General features: G+C 29.6%; 1 protein-coding gene across 4 annotated transcripts in view; it reads right to left on the bottom strand.

The window, feature by feature from the left end:
* LOC124533558 overlaps positions 1 to 22,937 on the bottom strand; it is a 32,439-nt gene that overhangs the window by 8,943 nt on the left and 559 nt on the right. For 2 of the 4 annotated variants that reach the window (XM_047108918.1, XM_047108919.1), the window contains exons 2-3: positions 10,721 to 10,891; positions 2,249 to 2,345 (exon numbers count right to left, since the gene is read on the bottom strand). In XM_047108918.1, the coding sequence (XP_046964874.1) occupies positions 2,249 to 2,345; positions 10,721 to 10,768 (145 nt within the window). In that variant the 5' untranslated portion in view covers positions 10,769 to 10,891. Of the gene's footprint in view, positions 1 to 2,248; positions 2,346 to 10,720; positions 10,892 to 15,049; positions 15,112 to 15,242; positions 15,459 to 22,937 lie in introns of those variants that run through there. The other 2 variants (XM_047108916.1, XM_047108917.1) reach the window with 2 other exon arrangements.

Genomic DNA, 22,937 nt, shown 5'->3' with positions numbered 1-22,937 from the left:
TGACGCGAGAATCTATAGCGACGAATTGTGTTGAATGGCGCGATAGGGAGATATTTCTATTGGATGTATAAATCGGCAGTAATCGGTTATACTGAATTTGATGATGCTACATCTAAGTTGTGTCGTACTATACTCAGCTCCAAATATTAGTCGTGAGCGGAGCGGAAGCAATTTAAATTAATTCATTAATCTGTCGGAATTTAAGCTTGCCATGATTCATATGTATAATGTGATTACTATTGTTCAGTTTAATGAACATATTACATTCGTAATATTTTGTTTCATTTTAGTGTCGCGTCGGTAGAAAGAATCACATTTTGTACTTAAGCCTGAATAAGAAAAAAATATATATTGTGCTACAGAGTAATTCCAGCCTTCAGCGCGGTGTATGACATTTGATTCTATATCATAATTTATATCACATTATTATTGCATATTATTAATATAGCAGGGGCTATTGAATTTACTTTATTATATACAATAATTATTGTAATTAATTGATCAATAATTTGTAAAACTGTAATTAATATTATTTTATATGGGATTTAATGCTGGCATGTAACACTATTTCTTATTTTAAATATGATTGAGCTATCATTAGAAAACAATTGGACGATAGCGGGGCATTCTAACAAAAGATAGAGACATTGAAGCATCATTGTAAAACGATAATATTATTTTGGCCATCCCGAACTACTGAAATTATAATTGTAATATTTCTCCGAAACCTACAGCTATGTTAATACAATGTATAAAATTACAACACTTTATTGTAGATTTCTTCGCATTTTTAGGTATACTAGAGTTTTAATTTTGGATTGGCATACAGTGTTTTGTTATTTTATTCATAACTAGTGGTCGCCAGCGACTTTTTAATTTCATTTAATTCGGTTCAGCGGTTTGTTCGTGAAAGAGCGACAGAGTTACAATTACTTTCACGTTTATAATATTAATATGAATTTGGTATGTAAAAATATTAACAGTGTATACTTATATAACTCTAGGTCGTACACAGTTTTAAATAAATAATTTCTGCAAATGATATTGAACGTAAAATATTTTGAAAACAAACAATTTAATAACATAAATGTATATGGATTTCAATCAAAAAACAATTTCGTAGTTTAAAGAAGTTATTGATTTTATGGCATATTAGCTTTACTAGCGAGTTTGTGTGCGTGAATTTAACAAATAACGGATTGTTGCTTAAGTTACTCTTTATTGCATCAACTATCTGTACGTGAAAGTCCCGTTAAAATCGGTCCGATTTAGAAATTAGCCGGAACAAATAAGCAGACAAAAATTGTAAATAATGCCACTTTAGTATATGCACCGTGTATACATATGCATTTATTAAAAGCGGTTATTTTAATACTATAAACAGACACTTCAATTTTACTATATGTATGTAGATTAACATATTAACAAATATATTAAATATTTTAACCTTTTTATATAATAATTGCAATATACTGTAAGAAATGATGAGAGCGCGTCTCGGTGAACGGCCGACGCAGAATGTCGATGCGTTCACTATTGATTTTGCAATTAGACCCACAGACAATGTTGAGGATTGAAGTAAGGATCGAAATGCAAAGAATCGTCTACTTACACGCTTACTATAGGCTTAAATATTAACACACATATAGTGTTTTCGTTTGTTTTAATGAAAAACCAGTACTTTCTTCTAAGAGTAAATAAATCATTGTTAAAAAAAAAAAACAATAGCGCCCGCACTTCGCTCAGGTGCAATACTTATACTAAATATACTACAGAAATTGTTTACTTACTATATCAGAATAGAAACTTCTAAAATTACCAGTGTTTTTTACTATTTTATCCACTAGCGACCCGCCCCAGCTTAGCATGAGTACAATACTAAATATACTACTATAAGGAGAATTAGTGTGACTTTCCGAACGTCACGCGTCAAGCTGACAGATGTCTTTTAAAATTCTTTCTCTTTTTGGCGGGACTGGCGGGAGGTGGCGCGAAATACTACATAATTTGTTTATTTACGACATCAAATTAGAAACTTCTAAAATAATCAGTATTTCTTTACTATATTGTCCATATATTATATACAAAAACTCGAAGCACTCTATCTTTTAGAAAAAAACGCATCAAAATCCGTTGCGTAATTTTAAAGATCTAAGCATACATAGGGACAGACAGCGGTAAGTGACTTTGTTTAAAATACTATGTGATGATAAATTGATTTATTTTCAAGTAATTTCCAATGGCTTACCCATAAATGCCGAAGGTATAACGCTAAGAAATAGTTTCTGACTCCGTACTGGTACGCCGCTTTCTGGATCTTGCATTTCTTTTATCAAACTTTCCATCTGAAAAAGAAAATCTTCTATTAAATAACTCTATGCATTTCGTAACCAAGCTTACTTACTACTTATAACAATGGTACGTTAGTAGGTGGGTACCGATTATAGCTTTACATTAGTATTGACTTTACACATTATTATTGATTACCAAAATTGTACCAGCAGCACTAGGTTTTGATTGGAGTATGTACATAGTAAGACAACAGATAATCAACGTAAAGAGACAATTCAGAAGTGCTTTTAAAAGCCTACTCAAATAATTTAGGCATTATTTAGTTATGATTTTGATTATTCGTTAATAGTATTAAGATTATTTAAGAAAACATATAAGTACAAATAAGATTTTGTTCAATTACGCGAGGATGGAATTTATATTATTTATGCCGGTTGTCATTTTATTCGTATATATTCGATTTCATTAACAGTCCGCTCAACTGGTTGCTGGCTTGAACCCAGAAGAATAAACAAAAGCCTTCGTGAAGATCAAGTGACACGTCGATGAGCGGCCTATTTCGGTTATTAAGTCAAAAATATCATAAAAAATTATACGGGTTAATTATATAAATAATCAAATATTATAAATTGAGTATGATGAAATAACAATTATTTATTATGTATTTCTTAGACACATTTTAAAAACAAAATGTATTTCAAAAATTGAAAAAAAGTACCGATTTAAATATGGAACGTTAATGACTGAAAATATCCTTTGGAGTCGAGTTGAAAGAGGGTCTAAGGCAAAAGGCTGACTCTTATGATCATGATAGCGTCTTAAGTCAATAAGAATTCACAATAGCGAGGACAATGACGCGTCACTCTCAATCTATAAATACTTCAAGAGCCCTTACTTGTAGGCGAAGCGGGGTTAAAAAAAAAACTTTACAAAAGTAAGAATCTTGGTGCAAAAGAACACTTAAACGAAACTCCATACTCGCTTCGAATTTTGAAACTGCTAATATTGTTCAGGTCTTATTTGACGCGCGGAGAATATAGTTTGATTGAATAATGTGACGGCGAAGTTTTTAAGATTTTTCTTAGATTTTACAGGTGTGGAGGATTTGAATGTTGTAACTGAATGTTATGCCATTTCTATTCAAAGATTGAGCTGAAATATTTTCATCAGCTAATAATCCAGGAGACAAAATGATACTCGCTTTAAATCTAGCACGGGTTTAATATTTTCATTCATTAGCTTATAATACTTTATTATTAAAAGAGTAACTACAAATTTCTCGTTGAATCTCCTTCGAAGAATCTTCACTCCAAAATGATACATGTAGCTCAGCGGCACCGTAGATTCGAAAGATCAAATATTAAAATTAAGAGTTTTATACACTATCCTCACTATGCTTGTTCAAATTTAATGTAAAATATTTTCCATGCCAAGCCTTTGGTGTTCTAAATTTAAATCTTCATATTTAATTTTAAGCTACATGATAGAATATTGCACAAATTCTATGCACATAAAGATTGTTATTAATTTAATAAACGCCACGTAGATATTCTTAGCATGAATATAATGTATAATATTTATATACGTAATATTCCAGTGCGAAACGTTGATAGGAAATAAGAGGATCGATAGGAACGCGCAGGAGGAAAGCTGAGTCATATCCACCCCCAGACCCAAGTCTTGAATTTTATAGATATACAGATAGATATACTTTTATAAGGATCATTTGTGTTACTTACAAATGATTATTGGTAGGCAATATATAAAATATTGTATTTAATAAAGAGATTTGAGTGATTTTCCCAAAAAAAATACAGTGAATATTCTAAAGATACATTTATATAGAGAATTGATATTGGTTATAAATATATGTGTATTGAAATGAAATATTAAAAATAGATTAGATTTTTTTTAATTGCGCATAATCCTACTATTATAGTATAATATATTGCGTTAGTACGATTTGTACAAATTCGTTGGCAATTCGACTAAAACTGTGTACAGGTACATTCGCATAATTCATATTGTTTATATTAAAACATTGAGAATGTTTTAAGTATTTTTGATACACATAGAAGATAGTAGGTTACGGTCTGATATTAAAACATCTGACATACATTTTTTTTGTATGGGAAAACGTACGAACTTAAATCTATTGATGCGCAATTTAACGCTAAGATTTCTTAAAAACTAAACATTATATAGGAAAGTATTTACGAAGAATATATTCCTCTGACTGTTTATTAATAAAATAATTAAAATCGTATAGTATGAAACTATCGTGCGCCTATAATCGGATTTAACTGTCGACGCTTCGAGCAATTTGTTTCGCTATCGTGCTAACGACCGATTCGAGATGATATTGGCTATCAATACAGACTAGACTTTAATTGATAAACTATCAAATTCAACGTAGCCTTTATTTGAAATTTATGAAAGCCACATCGATTTTAAGACAGAATTTATACCAATCGTAATAAAAAAAAATTGCTTACTTACGAAATACATTTATATGAAAATTCGTCATATTTTTTATTAAGTGCGTTTTTATTAAATATTATCTATTACGGCATGAATATGGTGGTAGACGGTGTACAGCCCTGTCATGGTTTTACCCATCCAATTAACTATTCTACCACTAAGCTGTGATCATTTATATTTCTGTATTCCGGTTTGAAAGGGTGAGTCACTTACAAAGCTTGTATATCCATCTATCTTTCTTCACGTACAATACATACAAGTTTTATTTTTGGTCAATTAAGTGTAAGTATGTACTCTTAGTGTTGTTCTTGGAAGACACACATATAGACATAAAGACAAAAATTTACACATGAATAATAATAGATAAAAGACGATCGATTCGATTCGAATCACGATTATCTTTAATTGTAATTAAAAATTTATTATTTAATACAATTTATGAAACTACCTATAACTACAAGCTTGAAAATATAATAAAGACGAATATTTTTTTTAAAAATAGTTAATAATACTAACATATTTGTCAGATATATTAAACATAATCTTAATTTGGTGGTTAGTATTAAAGACATAAACAGGCTCTAGATAGTAGATTACGGGTTATTTGGCAAAATTTTTCGAAGTATTATGTGAGCGGCTCCGCGTTGATTCGTCCCCCAAGAACCGAGGCGAAGGCTGTGACGTCACGTGTCCGATCAATAGATACCCGTAGCTGAATCCGAGTCCGCTAATATTTCATAAGGATATTACTAAATATTTCTATTTACATCCACTTTCATAAGAAGTTTACCATTAGGAAATGATTGTAACGATTGTTTTGAATGTTACGTAACTCTTTATAAACGTTATCTAAGGAAATATTTAGATACAATATATAATTAAAAAATCATTTTAATCATATAGGAAGATGGAAATACCTGATAGTTATTGGTCAACACCGACCATAGGCGTTGGTGCTGTGGGAATTATTAACCATTATTTCGCCAATGCGCCACCATTTTTGAGTTCAATTTTATTTCTCCTGTGCCTGTAGTTACATTACCTCACTTATTCTTTTTACTAGAACACAATAACACTAGGAAATGCTGTCTTGAGGTAGAATATTTAATAAGTGTTGTACCTGACCCGACAGAATTACAAAAACCTACCTACACATCTTTCTCACGTCGTTGTTTCCTCAAACATTTGTTGTTGTAAAAGTATGTGGTTAATTTATTACTAAATAGTATGAGTTGTAACAGAAAACTAGGTAAAACTTTACAGATATCCCCATCAACAACTATCAAAAGAATTTAACAAAGAGAGTGGGGTAACAGGAGGCAGAGAATTCAGTAAAATTGCCGTTCTGTTATCACCACGAATGATTCCACCCACAGGCAAAGTTATGGCCACTGTGTCATGGGATAAAGAAGGATAATTTATTAACGTATAACTAATTAACGCGTTGTTTCTACTAACGCTTCTGCTCATCGATCGGAAGTTGCGCTCTACCTTTTTGCAGCTTCAATATTCTAAACCACGCGCAATCGTTTACGAAAGTACGAAAAAAAATTCGAAACTCAATCAATATCAAATATTTTAGAGTACTAGAAATTATAGCACATTTTACCCATGTGGATGACACACATACCAATGTAAGAAGGTTATAGGCGAAAAGTTTTTATATCAAATAACACAAGAGCATTACCTACTTGCTTATTGAATAAAAAAATGCATGTTTAAAAGGCTTGTTTTTTTGCCAAATTATTTTAAAAATTACACCGAGTATACTTTATGCACTTTAGTGATAATTTTTTTATATTTTTTTATCAACTCATAAATATATTTCAAAGAGGTAGCCTTGATTGAGGTCAGGTAAAATCCAAAGTTTCATTGCTTATTGATTGCCGAAAATCCACCATCGGTTCAAAATAAATCTGTACCTAAATATATACCTGCAATGAAAATTAAATGTTTGTTGTGTTTCCATTAATATTTTATTACTTAAATCGTCGTTTTATTCCCAAGGTGTGTTAACATCTATAAATTACATAGTTTTGTAGTAAGGCTTTAAATATACTACTGAACGAATTCGAGGTTCTATTGTTAAAAGCGTGTTCGTTGTCCTACAAAAGAAATAATAGTTAACCCAGTTAAAAAATAGTACCTAATACTACATTTTAAGTTTTGTAAGTAAGTGGAACACATAGCAAATGTCTTGATAGGCTGTAAAAGTAACTATAATTGTTAAAATAAAAGCTTTTTCAAAGGACAAAACGTAAGAAAATATCCATTTAAGAAAATATATGAAGTTTTGCAGACAGACAACTAAATATTAAATATTATACTGTAAGATTAAAAAATATTTTTACAATTTTAACTTATTTAAATCTAAAACGTCAGACTAGTGTCAATTCGCTTGAATCCGTGTCGTTAAGCCATATATTGGTGTTGCTATTCTAATAAATAACAAAAAGAAAACAGCATTATAAAGAAATACGTTGAATATCATTGTTAATAACAGTACAAACGATACAGGAAAATTAAAAAATCTAAAATGAATTTAAAAAAAGTAACGAATTCCGTTGTTGAGATATGATTACGTTAATAGACCTAGAACAATATTAAAAGTGTGATAATAAAATAAAGGCAAAGATAAATCACTTATCTTTACATTCCTAATAATCTAACTCTGATTTTCATACTATTAAATAAGATCTGACATATTAATTTATGACGCAAAATCTTTTCTACTACAAAAGAGCCATTAAAATAATAATGTTTTGCCTCTTCCTTATAAGAGTATCATAAGAGGTACGAACTTATTACAATTGATAATATTAAACATTATATAAATTATAGTTGCGTTCTGAATTCCGATAGCCCACTATTGAGATACAATAGATTATCTATCGATAGTTAAGGTGTAAATAATATTATCGATCGTCTATCGATATTGTCGTCACATGTCTGTCGATACTATGTGTTGCCCTTTATGAGCAAAAGTATCGAAAGTATTGCAAAAACCATACTTTATAACCAAATTTCGATTGTTTTGTGCAGTGATTTTACAATATCGATAGTTCAAAATAAAATCGATACTATCGATGGTACTATCGATATCCTTTATAGTTAAGTTCGAGGTCAACTGTCGATTGGTTTTCAACTTTAATATGATTTGTGACATTTATATTTTTTATTTTTATATTTTATATAAATAAACCCGTATTCGGTAGGCCAGAGTCTACGGCCATACAGCCAATTTGACAAACAACCATACATTGTTTTGCAATGTGAAATACACGAACGAGGTGTATATAAATTATAACTCCCAAGTATGATCCCTGGCATGAAAAAGTAAGCCAGTGAATTATAATAATTTACTTTTTTTCGAATATCTTAAAAACTATTATGTATTTATTGTTATGAATAATTTTCTATGATATAAATTCAATATACCATGTATTTTTTTGGAACCATTACATTATTTAGTACATTAACCACGAAGTAGGCTTTACGGAATAAGATACAGATTAAAAATTCAAAATGTTGAAATACCGTGGAAAATGTACAAAGTTTACCGACTATGTACCCGAGTTTGCTCCGCACGGAGTAATCAATATAATCAGAGTTCCGTCGTACAATATGTGAGTATTGTTATCATTGTGTTGCCGTCCCGGGGGACCCAACAAAAGGAGTAGTGGCTCATATAGGGTTTCATTACAATGGCAATAAAGGTGAGCTGTAATAAAAGATAGCATCGGGCAAAATTAGTAAACACGAAATACTTAATGGGATCTTTATTTATATGTTGTATGTTATTCAGAATGTGTTAATTGGTCGTTATTGAGAGATTTAATATATTTGTTATTAATATTTTAGCGAAGTCTATGACATATGAATTATTATATTTATTTTTTATTTATAATAATTATTTACTCGTATTAACAGTACAATTACGTCGATTGCCTAATTTATAAGGCTGCGGATCTCGGTGTCCTGAGTTTAGTGCCCGATATTGATTAATAACACTTAATTGTTCGTGTTGCTGAGAATTTCTAAACAGAAAGAGTTTTGAAATCGACATAGTTTAATACAGCGCGGTTAGTACCTCTTTCAGGTCGTGTGGTATTCCCCACCCCATAGAACGGGACTGAGGGAACAGAAGTACACTTATGTTTGCGTGCACACTTGCAAACCATAATATGCCATACGCAGTTGGCTTGTTTCCATCGAGAAAGGCCAAAATCAGACAGGAAGACATCGTCTCATATCGATACAGATATATTTTATTGAAATATAAAGTGTATTTGAATGCAAGAAGTGCTCTTAACATTCGTCATTTTAGAAATCTCTTTAAGCACAACGATAAATTTTGTAATAAACTTTATAGATTTCGTATTTTATCACTGTATTGCAAATTCAATTTCCGTTTAATCAGAATCATTAATTCCATTTCAATTTGTATATTTGGAAATTGTTTCCTGAATGTAAAGTCAACTGATGAAAGGAAGAGAAACTAACAATTTTCAATGCTATAATCGCTCAATTAGTTGATATAATAACATTACCAATATTTATTAGATGCCTATTACATCATCTCGTATATCCTGTTATGTAAGCTTGGGAATGAAACGATCGCCTCCTGGCTATTTCTTCATAAACAATATGTTTTTATTTAATTTGACCATAAGAAGTATAATGCTTCTATATTGAATATAGTTATTTGAGTTTGAGTTTGATAAGCTACCTTAGACAGTCGTTGGACTAATTATATCATTATGTCATTATTACTGGTGATTTTCAAGTCGTTCGAATCATCAGGCTAGTAAAAATCATTAGAATTTCTCGTAATTTTTAGTAGTTATTGAATTGGGTTTGACATCGTCCCAATATCGTGTTTTGATAGCAAATGAAGCAGTTCGTACTGAGCCATTAGCTTTCGTGTTGATGAAGTCACCATTTGTATTATCGAACATGTGTCTCATATCTCCCGCGCAATCCTAGTCTAAGTCTTTCTTAAGAATGGATCCAATTATACTTTAAGGAGAAACCTTGGAGACACAAAGTATAATTACTAAAATCTGTCATCATTTTTAAATTATCCTCCAAGGAGAATTTGCGATATTAAAGGTTAATGCCATAAACGCGGGATTTACACAGTAAAAAGCTTTTAATTAGGTTTCAACGATTGCAATCACCAAAATAACGACTGGATAGCTTTGTTGAAACCAGTTTATTATAAAATATATTAGATATCATAGTTTTCAATTATCAATCCAATAGTAAGGTTAGACTTTTCAGCCATCATGGTGTTGTTTAATAATATTAATGACGTCATCACATATGTCATCTTAATTAAAATGGAAATGAATAATTATTTGATTTAGGTTTAAATTGTCATATTGTGATTGATCATAATATAATTTCGGTCATTTATAAATGTTTTGGTTTATAAATCATGGTTATTTACCAGGTAGCCAACTTCGTTCATAGATCTTGTCACAGGGTACTGTAACTGGAAGAATTATGAACCAGTATGGTAGGGCTTTGTGCAAGACCATATGAGTAGGTTCCACCCTTTTGTCATAAGTATGTAGGTACTTATTATTCTTGTGTTCCGGCGGTCCAAGGATGTGTGAGCCGTAGTAACTACAGAAACATGGAACATAACATTTCAGTTGTCGAGGTTGATGGCGTATTGGTTGTTTGAGAAATGGTCAAAACTTTATACGGTGAAAATGTCTATGGACAGTAATCACTTCTTGCCATCGGATAGAGAATTTGGTTGTATGCCATAAGAAAAACGGCAATTACGATAGATCAAACTTAAAATCTGGAAAACAAAACAAAGTATATTGTTTTTTGGAGGAATAATATCTGATGAATGGGTAAATTTACCCAGATGATGTACACCATCATAAATTTTTACGTTTACGTTAAAAAAAATACAAAAAGTTTACATTACCTTATCGAAGGCGAGAGGTCTGTGCCTCGGCACATCCGTGATTTCCATGATGTCGTGGGGGCGTGGCGGGGGTAGCGGGCGCGGGGGCTGCGCGCGCGCCGCTAGCCGACCTCCATGGGCGTCTGCCGCAGGGGCCGCATGCCGCTCGCGCCCGCGCTGCGCCCCCGACACCTACAAACATTACCACGATTGTTGACTTCTAGGCTATCATAGATTCTTCGTCAGTATGTCCCAAAATATTTAAAAATATATTGAAGACATATTCCGGATGCTATAAAGAGATTTAGTATTATTATATATTGATAATGTTTTCCTAACTATATCCTGTATCAGTTAGACGCATAAGGGAGATTTAATTAATTTAATATGGGCTCGAGTCTGCGGTCTAGTGCTATGTATGCATTTAATTACAAAGTCCGAAATGAAATGACAAAAGAATTAATACACATGACATGACATGACATGACAGAAGAACAAACGAAATAATAACAAACGTTTGATAGTTTGCGAGAGCGTTTTAGTTAAATTAATCCATATCCAGCGTTTGTTACTTTCGATATATAATTTATAGACTAATTATACAAAAAAAAATATCAAGCACATTTCAAGCAAATTCATGCATCAGTCGCTAAGATAAATAATTCAATAGCAGTCCAGCTTTCTCGAACAACACGACAAGCAGTCGATTAATGAAACAGCTTAAGCGATCGACGCGATGGGAACATTAAAATTTATAAGAACATAGACCGAGTGAGTCACATTATCTCGTCAGCTTGTTTGATTAATATTCATCATTCAACTCGGCGAATCATTCCGATTATAAGTACCTACTTTGTTCGTGTAATAGTCTTTCCTCTTAATTCGATATTTGAAATGTATTTTCGCATTTTAGATCTCATTCGTTTTGATTGTTATAAGACTAAAATTAACAATGCAAAAATAATTGTGTCGCATTACTTATCATGATTAAACTACTGATCCGATCATAATTGAATTTGACATAGAGAAGAAAGTGACAGAACAGTGAACAATAATTTTATCAGCTGTATAACCGAAATTTTTAGATCTTCCTTTCACCTGGCAACATTTTCTAGTTGAATATATGTTCATTTATTACTATACTTATTTAAATATATAGAAATCTGATTAAAGTTATTTTCAATTTCATTATGTCCCAATTAATCGATATTGTATTATACAAAAGTAGTATGACTTATTTAACAGAAATAAGGTGGTATGAATTTTAGTATAATAATAAAAATAAAAACACGAATATAACTAGTATCACATATCATAAAAAAAAATTGTATTGTGTTATTGTATTAGATAAGTTTTAAAATTAACAAAATGTTTTACATTTTTTAAAACGATTTTTAAATGTATGCTTTCCAACGCTTAATTGAAGCGCTTGTAATTATTTTTGTTTCGTAGTTTTTGCATCATTATTTTAACTTTTGGGTCATTATTAAGACTCTTTTTAAAACCTTTAAGTGGCGTGGAACGAAAAAAATATGAAATGTTCTCGTAAATTACAAAACAGTTATTATTAAACAAAGATTAATACAGAAATGGGCATAATATTTATATTAAGATATTATGTAGGTATTTTTATTAAAAACGTACAGGCATATAAACATAATCTGAATAATTTGATAATATAAGTAAAAAAAATTAAACGATTTTACAGTGAAGTTTTCATTCTTATAATTAACTATTTCGGCCTAAATAAAAAAGAAGACGGATGTCTTCTTTCTCAATATACGAATCAAGCAATCATGAGCGTTGCAATAGAATCGTGCAGACCCACACTGGCGCAATAGTCTTAACCCAAAGCTATAAAGATTCTATATTCGTAACAGTGCGTGTTTAAGCGTCGATAATTAAAATTACCTACTTCCTATCCTATACTGGAAAATATCGGATATAAATATAAGTTTTTAATAATAAACTAGCAGTATAGATATTTTCTGTTTTATTTTTTGTCACTAATGACTAAAATAACATTAAGAAATATCCAGCCATCTTGATAAATAAATAATTTGTGTATGATATCAAAATGTGGAGTCGTTCGGAAATTATTTGATCTTGAAATTTTAAATTATTTATGTCTTATATAATATGAATAATGCACAACATGTCTATTAAAAAGACACCACACCATAACTTGTAAAATAATATTACAATCACATAATATGTGTCTGAGTAATTCAACTTTTTAATAAAATATTTTTTTTAATTAATTGAAATAATTTAATTGAAAATTATTAATGCGTTGTATATTATGCATGACTTGCCTAATTGTTAAAAATAAAATTATAGCAATCGACTTATTTTTCGTTTCTTTTTTTATTATATTCGAAATAAAAAATAATAGCTGACGTTTAAAAAGAACTTGTAGAAAAATTTTATTCGATTTACTATAGTGTTTGCATATATCATTCTAATATTTTGAATGTGAACTTTTCAAAAACGAGTTCAATTTGGAATAAAGATAACTCATCTCGACATAACACACATCACACGAGGATGCAGTCGCGACTCGCGGTCGGTAACTAATATATTTACAAACAATATTTGACAACGAAAATAATATGTATATGCGTAGACAATAAATGCGGGGTACTTTTTGGAAAGAGGATTATTTCGATAATCCTTTCAGTAAAAGTCAAATTTCTTTACAGACATACTATGTTTAGCTAAAGTGATACATATTCATTACGTATACCTACCTACCTTGTTTTCATATATCAAGGGTCATCAAAGGTCATCTATGATGAGTTTAAAAACAAAGAAACAAACATTATTGAAATAAATGTAAACTACTAATTTTAACAAAGTCGCTAGGTGAGTTTGAATTTCGAACAATATTCAGACATGAGCCTTGATAATATTTACAATTATATTAACATATTGCTAAATAATAAAATAACAATAACATGAATATTGGATTCGAAAATACGAAAATAACTGGCAGATACTTCTAGTAAAGCGGTGTGAAAATAATTCCGATACGTATTGTGTTTATTACAATTCCTACTTTTTTTAATATTCTTATGATTGTACAGACTATTAAACCATTTCACATAAAGGAATCGTTCATATATATTTCTTATATAGGTATTTATCTCTCTCTCTCGTGAAACACTATGATGTGTATTTTTTTTTGTTTTACAGATATTAACATAAAAAGCCCCGAATATAATGTAAAAATATTAGTAAAAAATAGTTTGTTTTAGTTAAAACACCTAATTAATTAATATTAAATAAATAACGTACCTACTAAATTTACTATGTTACATTATTTAATTTATTATCCTACATACATTTTTCTGTGGCTGTATTATTTAAACTGTTACTTTTATTGATTTAAAAATAGAATCCAGGAATATTAAAAAAAAAAGTATTATAAGAAAAAATAAGAGTGTACAGTTCGAATCATGAACATTGGGTACTATTGCTGGGGATGACAGTTTTTAATATTTAAAACTCTGACTCGTGCATTCGGCTTGACAAATAGACATATAAAATTTAATGGATGTTCTTATATTAAATAAACAAATGAAACTTTAATATTTCATAATTCAGATCACTTTATTAAATTAATTCGTAGATTATTTACGTAAAATATTTGCAAGCTACGAATACCACATTTTATTACAAGTTTATTTATGTAGTAAAACCCATGTTTATGAGAGGTCCTAAAGATGTTATCAAACGATTGAGATGCATTCGATTCGGTATTGGCGCGTTCGGAAACTATCAATCATTGAATACTCAAGTAAAGCAAATGAAAATAATACTTATTAGTATGTGGTTTTCAGTCAATAACAATTCACCAAAAAATATTTATAATTTACACTTTTTAATTATATAAAATATTTACATTTAAAGTTCGTTTTAATAAAGTGAACACTTATAACTCTTTTTAACTGACTTCAATAAAGAGGAGGTTATGAATTCGTCAATATTTTTTTTTTGTTTTTGATTGATAGATATTATTTAAATTAAATGCAAAGTAATTGCGTAATGCGAACGTTTTTTTTTCAGTTTTCATTTTACTTTTTGACGTAAGCTACTTATCAATACTAGATTGTATTTAATTAACAATAAATCATGGCTAAGCTCAAATGAGTAAAAAATTATTCAGTTAATCGTTCCGCGTGATTGAGGAAAATCATTAAAAAGGAAAAGTCAATAATTTGTAAGAGTTCTCACATTGCATTGATTAAAATTACAAACGTTAAAACTTATTCAATTATATTTTGGTTAGTATCAAGCGTTATCAAACGTTCACAAATAAAAATGGCACTTTCAGTACCGAGTCAGTACCTTGATAAGCCATGCTGATGAATTCACAAATTCATCTATCGATGTCATTGATACTTGCTTATCTGTAAATATTATTAAACGTTAAATCATTTAAAAATAAACCATTGCAAATCGAGACGATATTATAACGATTGATTTATATTATTAATAAAAGGACATATTTGTTAGTATCATTAGTATTTCAATAACTAACCTCAACTAACTAAACAGAGCGTTCATGTATGCGCCTTTGTGCGTCACCCTGACAGACTTCATTGATTCGACTGATGCCCACGCGACGGGTCTAGTAGACTCGCCTAAAGCGTGTACTAGCCACGAATCATACCGTACACTGCATGTAAAAAACACAGACGCAACTATTTCATATTGCAAAACGACAGACACGCACCACCTCATAACATCATCTGATAAAATAGATAACGACGCTTAAAATCTTTTCTCGTGTCGTAAATTTAAGAGTCATGAGGGAATTTTAGGGGCTTAAGCACCTTTAGATAATAGAGATAAGTGGACTCGAAAGCAGAGGCACCCTGAGAGGATAATGACGAAGTGCGGCCTCGTTAGTGAGAGCATCACATATTCATAGCTGTGTTGTCGGCGTCGCGAACATTTAATTTTGTTTATGTAAACAATCGCTCGTCTAGATAGCAAACTTTTACTAATTGTTTTCTAATTTTAAGTGTAAATTTTCTTCAGTCTGAAAAATTATCACGATTTTTATTTATGCTTATAAAAGTAGTACTCTTTTTTAATAAAATATTATTTGTTATATGTATGGTTTATTTAAAGACATATCAATTGTTAAAATAATAAGCAGTGCTCCCTATTCTTATTTAGATAACAAGGACACTTGAATGTAATATAAAATATTACATTTATCGAATTTGTATGTATGCATTGAGAAGTTTATAGTAAATGTTTATTTAAATAATAAAGCAGTGTTTGATAAAGATACTCTCCAGTGGTAAAACTAACGTTCAGCATTAACGTAAATCTACAATCTTACGCACACTGTTTATTTGCCAAGTATTTAGGTATTCCGGTGTTTTACAACACCAATCTGGAATTGTTTTTAAAACGTACCAGAGTATTTCAATATGCGTTTATAAGTTTTGCGTTTAAAAATATTAAAATAAATTATAAATAAATTCTTAAGCGATTGTTAATTTAAAATAATAGTATTATTTTTAAAAATAATTATGAAAGGTTTTGATATCTGAACTGTAAAAAAATAATTAGCTCTTAAGGTTAATAGCGCGAATGCAGCGTGTTCCCGTAATTAAAAATATCATACATAACATTGAACTGCTGTGAATTAAAGATAAAAAATAATTTTAAAATACCGCAGCTCTATTTTGAAAAGTTTACTTTTCGAATAAGTATCGTGCCAAATGCTTTGTTTTATAAAAGTTATTTGATTTTTCAAGATCATATGGCCACATTTATGCTGAATAATATTCTGCATATTAATTTTGTATGTAATCATAATTGATTACATACAAAATTAAAAATGCGGAATATTATTAACACTTGGGTAGAAAAATATACTTTTTTTTTCTATTTTCCCGAGATTATGATAGGGAAGAAGCAAGAAGGAAGTTGTCTTAATTTCAGTTACCAAAAAGATAATTTCTTTATAAAACCTCAAAAAAAAAAAAATATCGCTGGATGACTGTTAGTTTAAATTGCTTATATTCTGAACACTTATTTCGAAAGTTCATTACGTACTTTAATTATTTAAATGACAAGTGATAATAATTAGTGATGTAATAAACATATTTGGTGTTATTTTCATTAATCAGTTTCATTAATCAGGCGTGGGCGAATCAGGGTACATTCCAGAAGCAACCAATAATATGTTCGCTATTACGTATTCGAATAATCGAATGAAATCGATTTTACCCGAAAGCTATATCACACTAATGTTTGAAAGGCTACTTTTATGAAGATTTAATTACTTAAATTTATTTATAATAATAATATTAATCTGCGTGAGGTAAGATACTGTGACGCTGTGACGACTGTGTTTGAGATACATGATATTAATTACTATTTGAAATAATATCGAGCAAAATGAAAAATTTTACAAGATTATTTAGCTTGTTATTATTGTTTGAGGTAAAACCTAATAATCTTAAAACATTAAAGTCATATGCAATAAATTATTTCAATAAAATTACATTCTTTTATTGTCATTATTTATTAAAGAATAAGTTCAGAAACAAAAAACGAAAGTAAGTGATTACTTTCGTTTTTTGTTTGTTTTATAAAATCAGCTAACGGGAATATATTGAAAATAAAGAACTGTTAAGCTTACTGTGATACTATCGGTACTTGTAATTGTAACTATTTTGCATTATGTATTTAACCAATTATAAAGGCAAGGGGGAATGATAAAACGCTGGAAATAATAATTAACTTACGTTTATTCTATTGACTCGAATATAGAACGATAAAATTATATAAGACTGTAGCTGAGTACGTTTAGTCTTCAGTTCAAAAATAATTTAAATAATTATGATTTTCAATGTCAATAAAAATCATATTTTTTGTTTTTATCTGGGTAACTTTAATACGGATTTGGCTAAATTAAAATCAAATTGATCAAACCCTACGATTATTCTGTAGAATAGTAACTTATTGTGAGTTAAACAATAATTTGCATATTGTGTATGCAATTCCTATTTCTGCCTCTCGTGTGTCTCCCGCACTGGAGCACAAGAATAAAGCTCAAATCATCTTAAAAGGAAATAATGCACTTTTCAGAAAATTAATTGCTAACAGTTATAATATATCTTGTAAGCAGAATGCCGACTAGCAAGAACGCCATGCTGGCATACTGTTAGACGGAACATATATGAGACGGGAGAACATGAGAGCAAGTACTATATTCCATATTTCTAGCGTTTTTAAAATGTGACCAGGTATTTAGATTAATTTGTTTTTATTTTAATTCCAAATTACAATCGTTGCCAAGTTCGTTGGCAATCAGATGATCAAAACGACTAATGTGTTTTGCCTATTTATAAATAGATTTTTAATTATTTTTATTTAATCAGAGACCAAACTCTAGCAGCGATAAAGTTAGTGGTGCTGAGCGCTTTTTGTCCACTCTATCACGGTAAATTCTCTGAGAATTTATTGTCTATACTATTACTAAAGTCTACGCGTGAGAGAGTCTGAGCAAAGAATCAAGACCTCCAGGGTCTCGATTCTCTGTCCACCTAACTGTAGCATCAATTTCATCACATATAAATTATTCTGGCAACACCTTTCTTTATCGTACCACAAAAAAATAGAGTTCTCTACCAGCACACATGTTCCTCTCCTCTTATAACCTGGTTTCCTATCTACTATAAATATTAGTAGTTAGATCGGAATAGAATCGGGAATCTGTATCATTACTCTTATAAGTTAGTAGATTGACTTCCTGCATTAATGTACTTTAAGCTATGTTTCATACTAATATATATATTTCTATGTTATTGAAATAGATTATATTCATAGTGTCATATGACGACCACGATAAAATAAGTCTATTAATTCTGCCAATCACATCCAGCGATGGTTTTTTTTGTTTTTTTTTTGTTTTTATGGAATAGGTTGGCGGACGAGCATATGGGCCACCTGATGGTAAGTGGTCACCATCACCCATAGACAATGACGCTGTAAGAAATATTAACTATTCCTTACATCGTCAATGTGCCACCAACCTTGGGAACTAAGATGTCATGTCCCTTGTGCCTGTAGTGGTTTTTTTTTAATATAAGCTGATTGCAATTGTTTAATTTCTTCATGTATTAAAATTTCCAGGTACCTTGTAGTGTAGATATATAAAATATAAACACGTTAGATCATCGATGAACGTATTTGGTATGCGCCATTTATCATTACATCTAATTGATGCACATTTATGGATGTAGATGTATTGCATACAGGCATAGTGTTCAAGGCGAACTTCTTAAACGATTAATAAATGTATTGCATTTCATATGCATGTCTGTTTTTTTTTTTCTTTTTTATTTCATTTGCGAGCAATAGCAAGCTAATCATTTGGCATATTTAAAAAACTAGGAGCTGTTTATTTACCCCTTGAGTAGTATTGTCGGTTGAGAGTTGGTGAATATCGGATTCTATAGTTTGCAAAAATCTGTGTTTCTAAATATTATAACCTACTTAATATGATCATGAATTAATATAACATCATCGTACTAATATATGGCAATTCGTAAAATAAAAGACAATTGTCTATTTACCTACTCACAAAATTATTGTATCCAGATTATATATGTATATTATTCAAATTTATAATACTTAGGTTTATATGAATAATTATTTAAATGTATTGTATAATTATTTTTCTGCCAGCCTCATTATTAGAACAATGGATCAGAATTACGATTCAGAAGACAAAGACCACTAGTATTTTATCTCAACGCGAAATAATGAGTATGAAAGTTTTACAGTTTATTATTTTTTAAATGTTTCATTATTACTATTTCTATACAATGTGTTAATCAAAGTGTATAATACACACGTGTCACATTATTATATAATATGACTTCACACAATGCCGTAACTATACTGAGAGAATAATTATTTCTTTAACTCTAATTATGAGTTTAACTAAAGAGCACGCCTTTGTCAGACTCGTCACAACAAACTAAATCACCCGAAACTCTTTCAGTAGTCATTGAAGAGTTCCACTAAGCACCTTCAGGCTTAATCAACAGATGAATGAGCAGACTACTAAATTATTATATTATATAAAAAAAAAACAATTGCAAGGCTTAAAATTGTTGTGCTATAATTAAATAAATAAAACCTTATTACGCGTATATGCGAAAAAAGATTGATCTAGATTTGATTTAATCTTTGTAGTTCAATTGATAAAACTTTATATACTAAACTGTATATTTTTTGACTATTCATATATATTTCAATATATATATATATATTGAAATTATTTACATTATATTTATTTATACAAATAATTTATTATAAAAAACTGATGGTAGCAATTTTACTTTTATTTGAACTGGATATACAGGAGCCTAGAAATCATCGACCTAAGCGTTCTTATTGCATATCTATAAATTGTCTATGGCCCGAGGTTTCATCCGTATTGGTTTTGTATTATATATGCCTGTTCCATGCAGTTTGCCATATTGTTTGACGTTTATGGTTACTGCTCCGCTAGGGTTGTAGCTTTAAGCAATATAGGTTCCTCAATAAACGAGAACGCAAAACAATTCGAGCGCGTCCAATCACACATGTTGTATAATAACTTTATATTATTGTTTGCATTTATCTGTGGTGTTTATGTGTATCAACTCACGCACTGGAACCGATTCCACCGTCGTGGAATTAGTTTTTGACACAGACATATTTTTGAGCACTTAATTTTTTAAATGATTTTGTTTTTTAATTAAATTCGTGGTCGCCTAAATGTATACAAAACATGATTGCATCAGAATTTTCACATTTTCAAGATTTTATTATAAAAAGAGATTAAGTTTATATGTACGTATACTTTTAAAAGTACCATAAAAGTTTATAAATAACTGTTTTGTCCAAATTTTAATCAAACGATACTCGTAATACCACATAAACAAAGTTTCTTGTTTCTTGTTATTTCGTTTACCCGGAATTTATTTGGGATAGACCTGTACTATACGGCCTACAAAGCCTCTTTCATAGAGATGTCATTAAAAAGTTTACGCGGTCTGTAAAAGCGAGCATTTATGGAGATAGTATAAATATAAATGGAAGTGCATACAATTGATGGGCTTAAACTGTCTGTCTGTTTAAAATATATTTTATAAGCTTCATTACTTGTAACATAATCAATATAAAATTCGAAACTGGATTCAATGTGAACTAATGATTACTTATCCTATAGAAATAACACATTACAGAGAAGTTCAAAAATTTAATTCTTTTAACATTAACCTACATTTACCTATATATTATTTCGAGAAAACGAGTACGAGAGAGTACGTGTCTCTTTCGATACCACTCTGATTAACGAGTGGACTTATAGCAGAACTTAACTTCGGTGATTAGACAGGGAGCGTGTGATCTCCTTTCACAGATAAGATGTTTATAGTCAGGAAGGAGATTTCAAAATAGAATAAATGCAATTCGAAGATATGGAGCGATAGATTTTTAGACTTCCCGCCATATGCGTACATTTAAGGGGGCAAAAAATAAAATTAATCAATAAACATGACCTTGATGATAATTCGTCGTGATGCCCAAAACTAATAATCTTATATACATTGACTGTTATAGTTGTTAATGTAAAGGGTTTGAAATAAATAACTAATTTATCGCACCTACAGTATGGAGAATATTACGAAAACATATTGTATATAGATATAATTTAATTTATAGGTTCATTAAATCATGCACCTAATTGTAGAATTCATTGTGAACAATAATTATGTCACACTGTCTAGTTAAATACAATTATTTGTAAGTTTTGGTATTTATTGTGTTAACTCTGCGTTAACATTTGTCTATGTATACAGATATAATTTACACATAAGAAGATATTTAATACTTAATTATTTATCTGTATATACGGTACTAATTTAATAATAGTATATAGTAGTAAATTATACGTAAACAACAATAATTTAAAAGTTAAGTTTTTTGTTATAAGTAGGTATATATCTGAGTACTTTGGTCTATTGATTTATAAATAGCATTAAATTGATTTAAAGGAAATAGTTATAAAAAATAAAATAATAAGAAATTAGTTAAGATGATTAGCCTCTACATTATTAAACACATATAAATAAATACATATATATATGTACATCTACATCTAGTAAGACCTTGACATTGTAAAAACGTACTAACAAACAAAACAAACAATAATAATAATAGCAATAATAAACAACAACACATACTACTGTTTTATTTACGGTCGAGCAATTTTATAAGCGATTATATGTATTTAATGATCCCATCATTTTAAAGGCTATCGCTGGCTTTTCTTTATAGGTTTAAATTTAAACTTTTTTTACCAATTATGCAATATTAAAAAATATAGGTAAACACTTAAATGTAAAACTAACTAGTTCTAATCGCTGATAAATAAAGTTTTTTTTTTTTTTTTCAAAATATTATCATTCCATTAAAATATTGTATTTAAATCTACATATTTACATTTAAATAGTGATATAGTTAACTGGTTGTTTAGAAAAAAAAAGCTTAATATAGAGCGTCTTACAAGCCTTTATTTCAAAAGCAAAGCTTTTGATAAACGACTAAGAAATCGCCGGGGGAAAAATTGTCTTGGGCGCATGTCCGAAGTGGGTTCTGAGACATACTCATTTAGCTCCTTTTGTTGTGGCTTGGTGCTATCTATTGTGATATTTTTATGAGCTTCATTTTCAAAGCTAAAATGTACAATTAAAAATATAAACAATTAAGGTTTTAGTTCCTTTCGACTTCTAGAAATTATCATTATTAATTGTCATTTGAAAATATATATTCGCCAATAATTGGGATATTGTACCTAGTAATAAGATTTTAAATTTATAAATAAGATATTAAAATTATTGTTTAAAGTATCATGTTCAACTGTTATTTACAATATTTAATACAAGCTTATATAAACTACAAGGTTTACAGTTTTTCATTACGTATGACCTCAAATCAAAGGTCAAACTTAAGGCTTGAATATCCTTGAATCTGTAAGCTCACCACTATATAATTTACATGTTTATATAATACTGAATTAAAATCCACTTTTATATGTAATGTTTTACATTGTAATAATTTGCATGAAAATATTACGGTTTAAAATAATAGTTTCTATTGAAAAAGCAAACAATCTGTTTCTAAAACTATTAATTTAATTCTATCGCACTAAGAG

This window comes from Vanessa cardui, chromosome 11 (genome assembly GCF_905220365.1).
Source record: "Vanessa cardui chromosome 11, ilVanCard2.1, whole genome shotgun sequence".
Taxonomy (NCBI): domain Eukaryota; kingdom Metazoa; phylum Arthropoda; class Insecta; order Lepidoptera; family Nymphalidae; genus Vanessa; species Vanessa cardui.
This window is presented reverse-complemented; position numbering and strand designations above follow the sequence as displayed.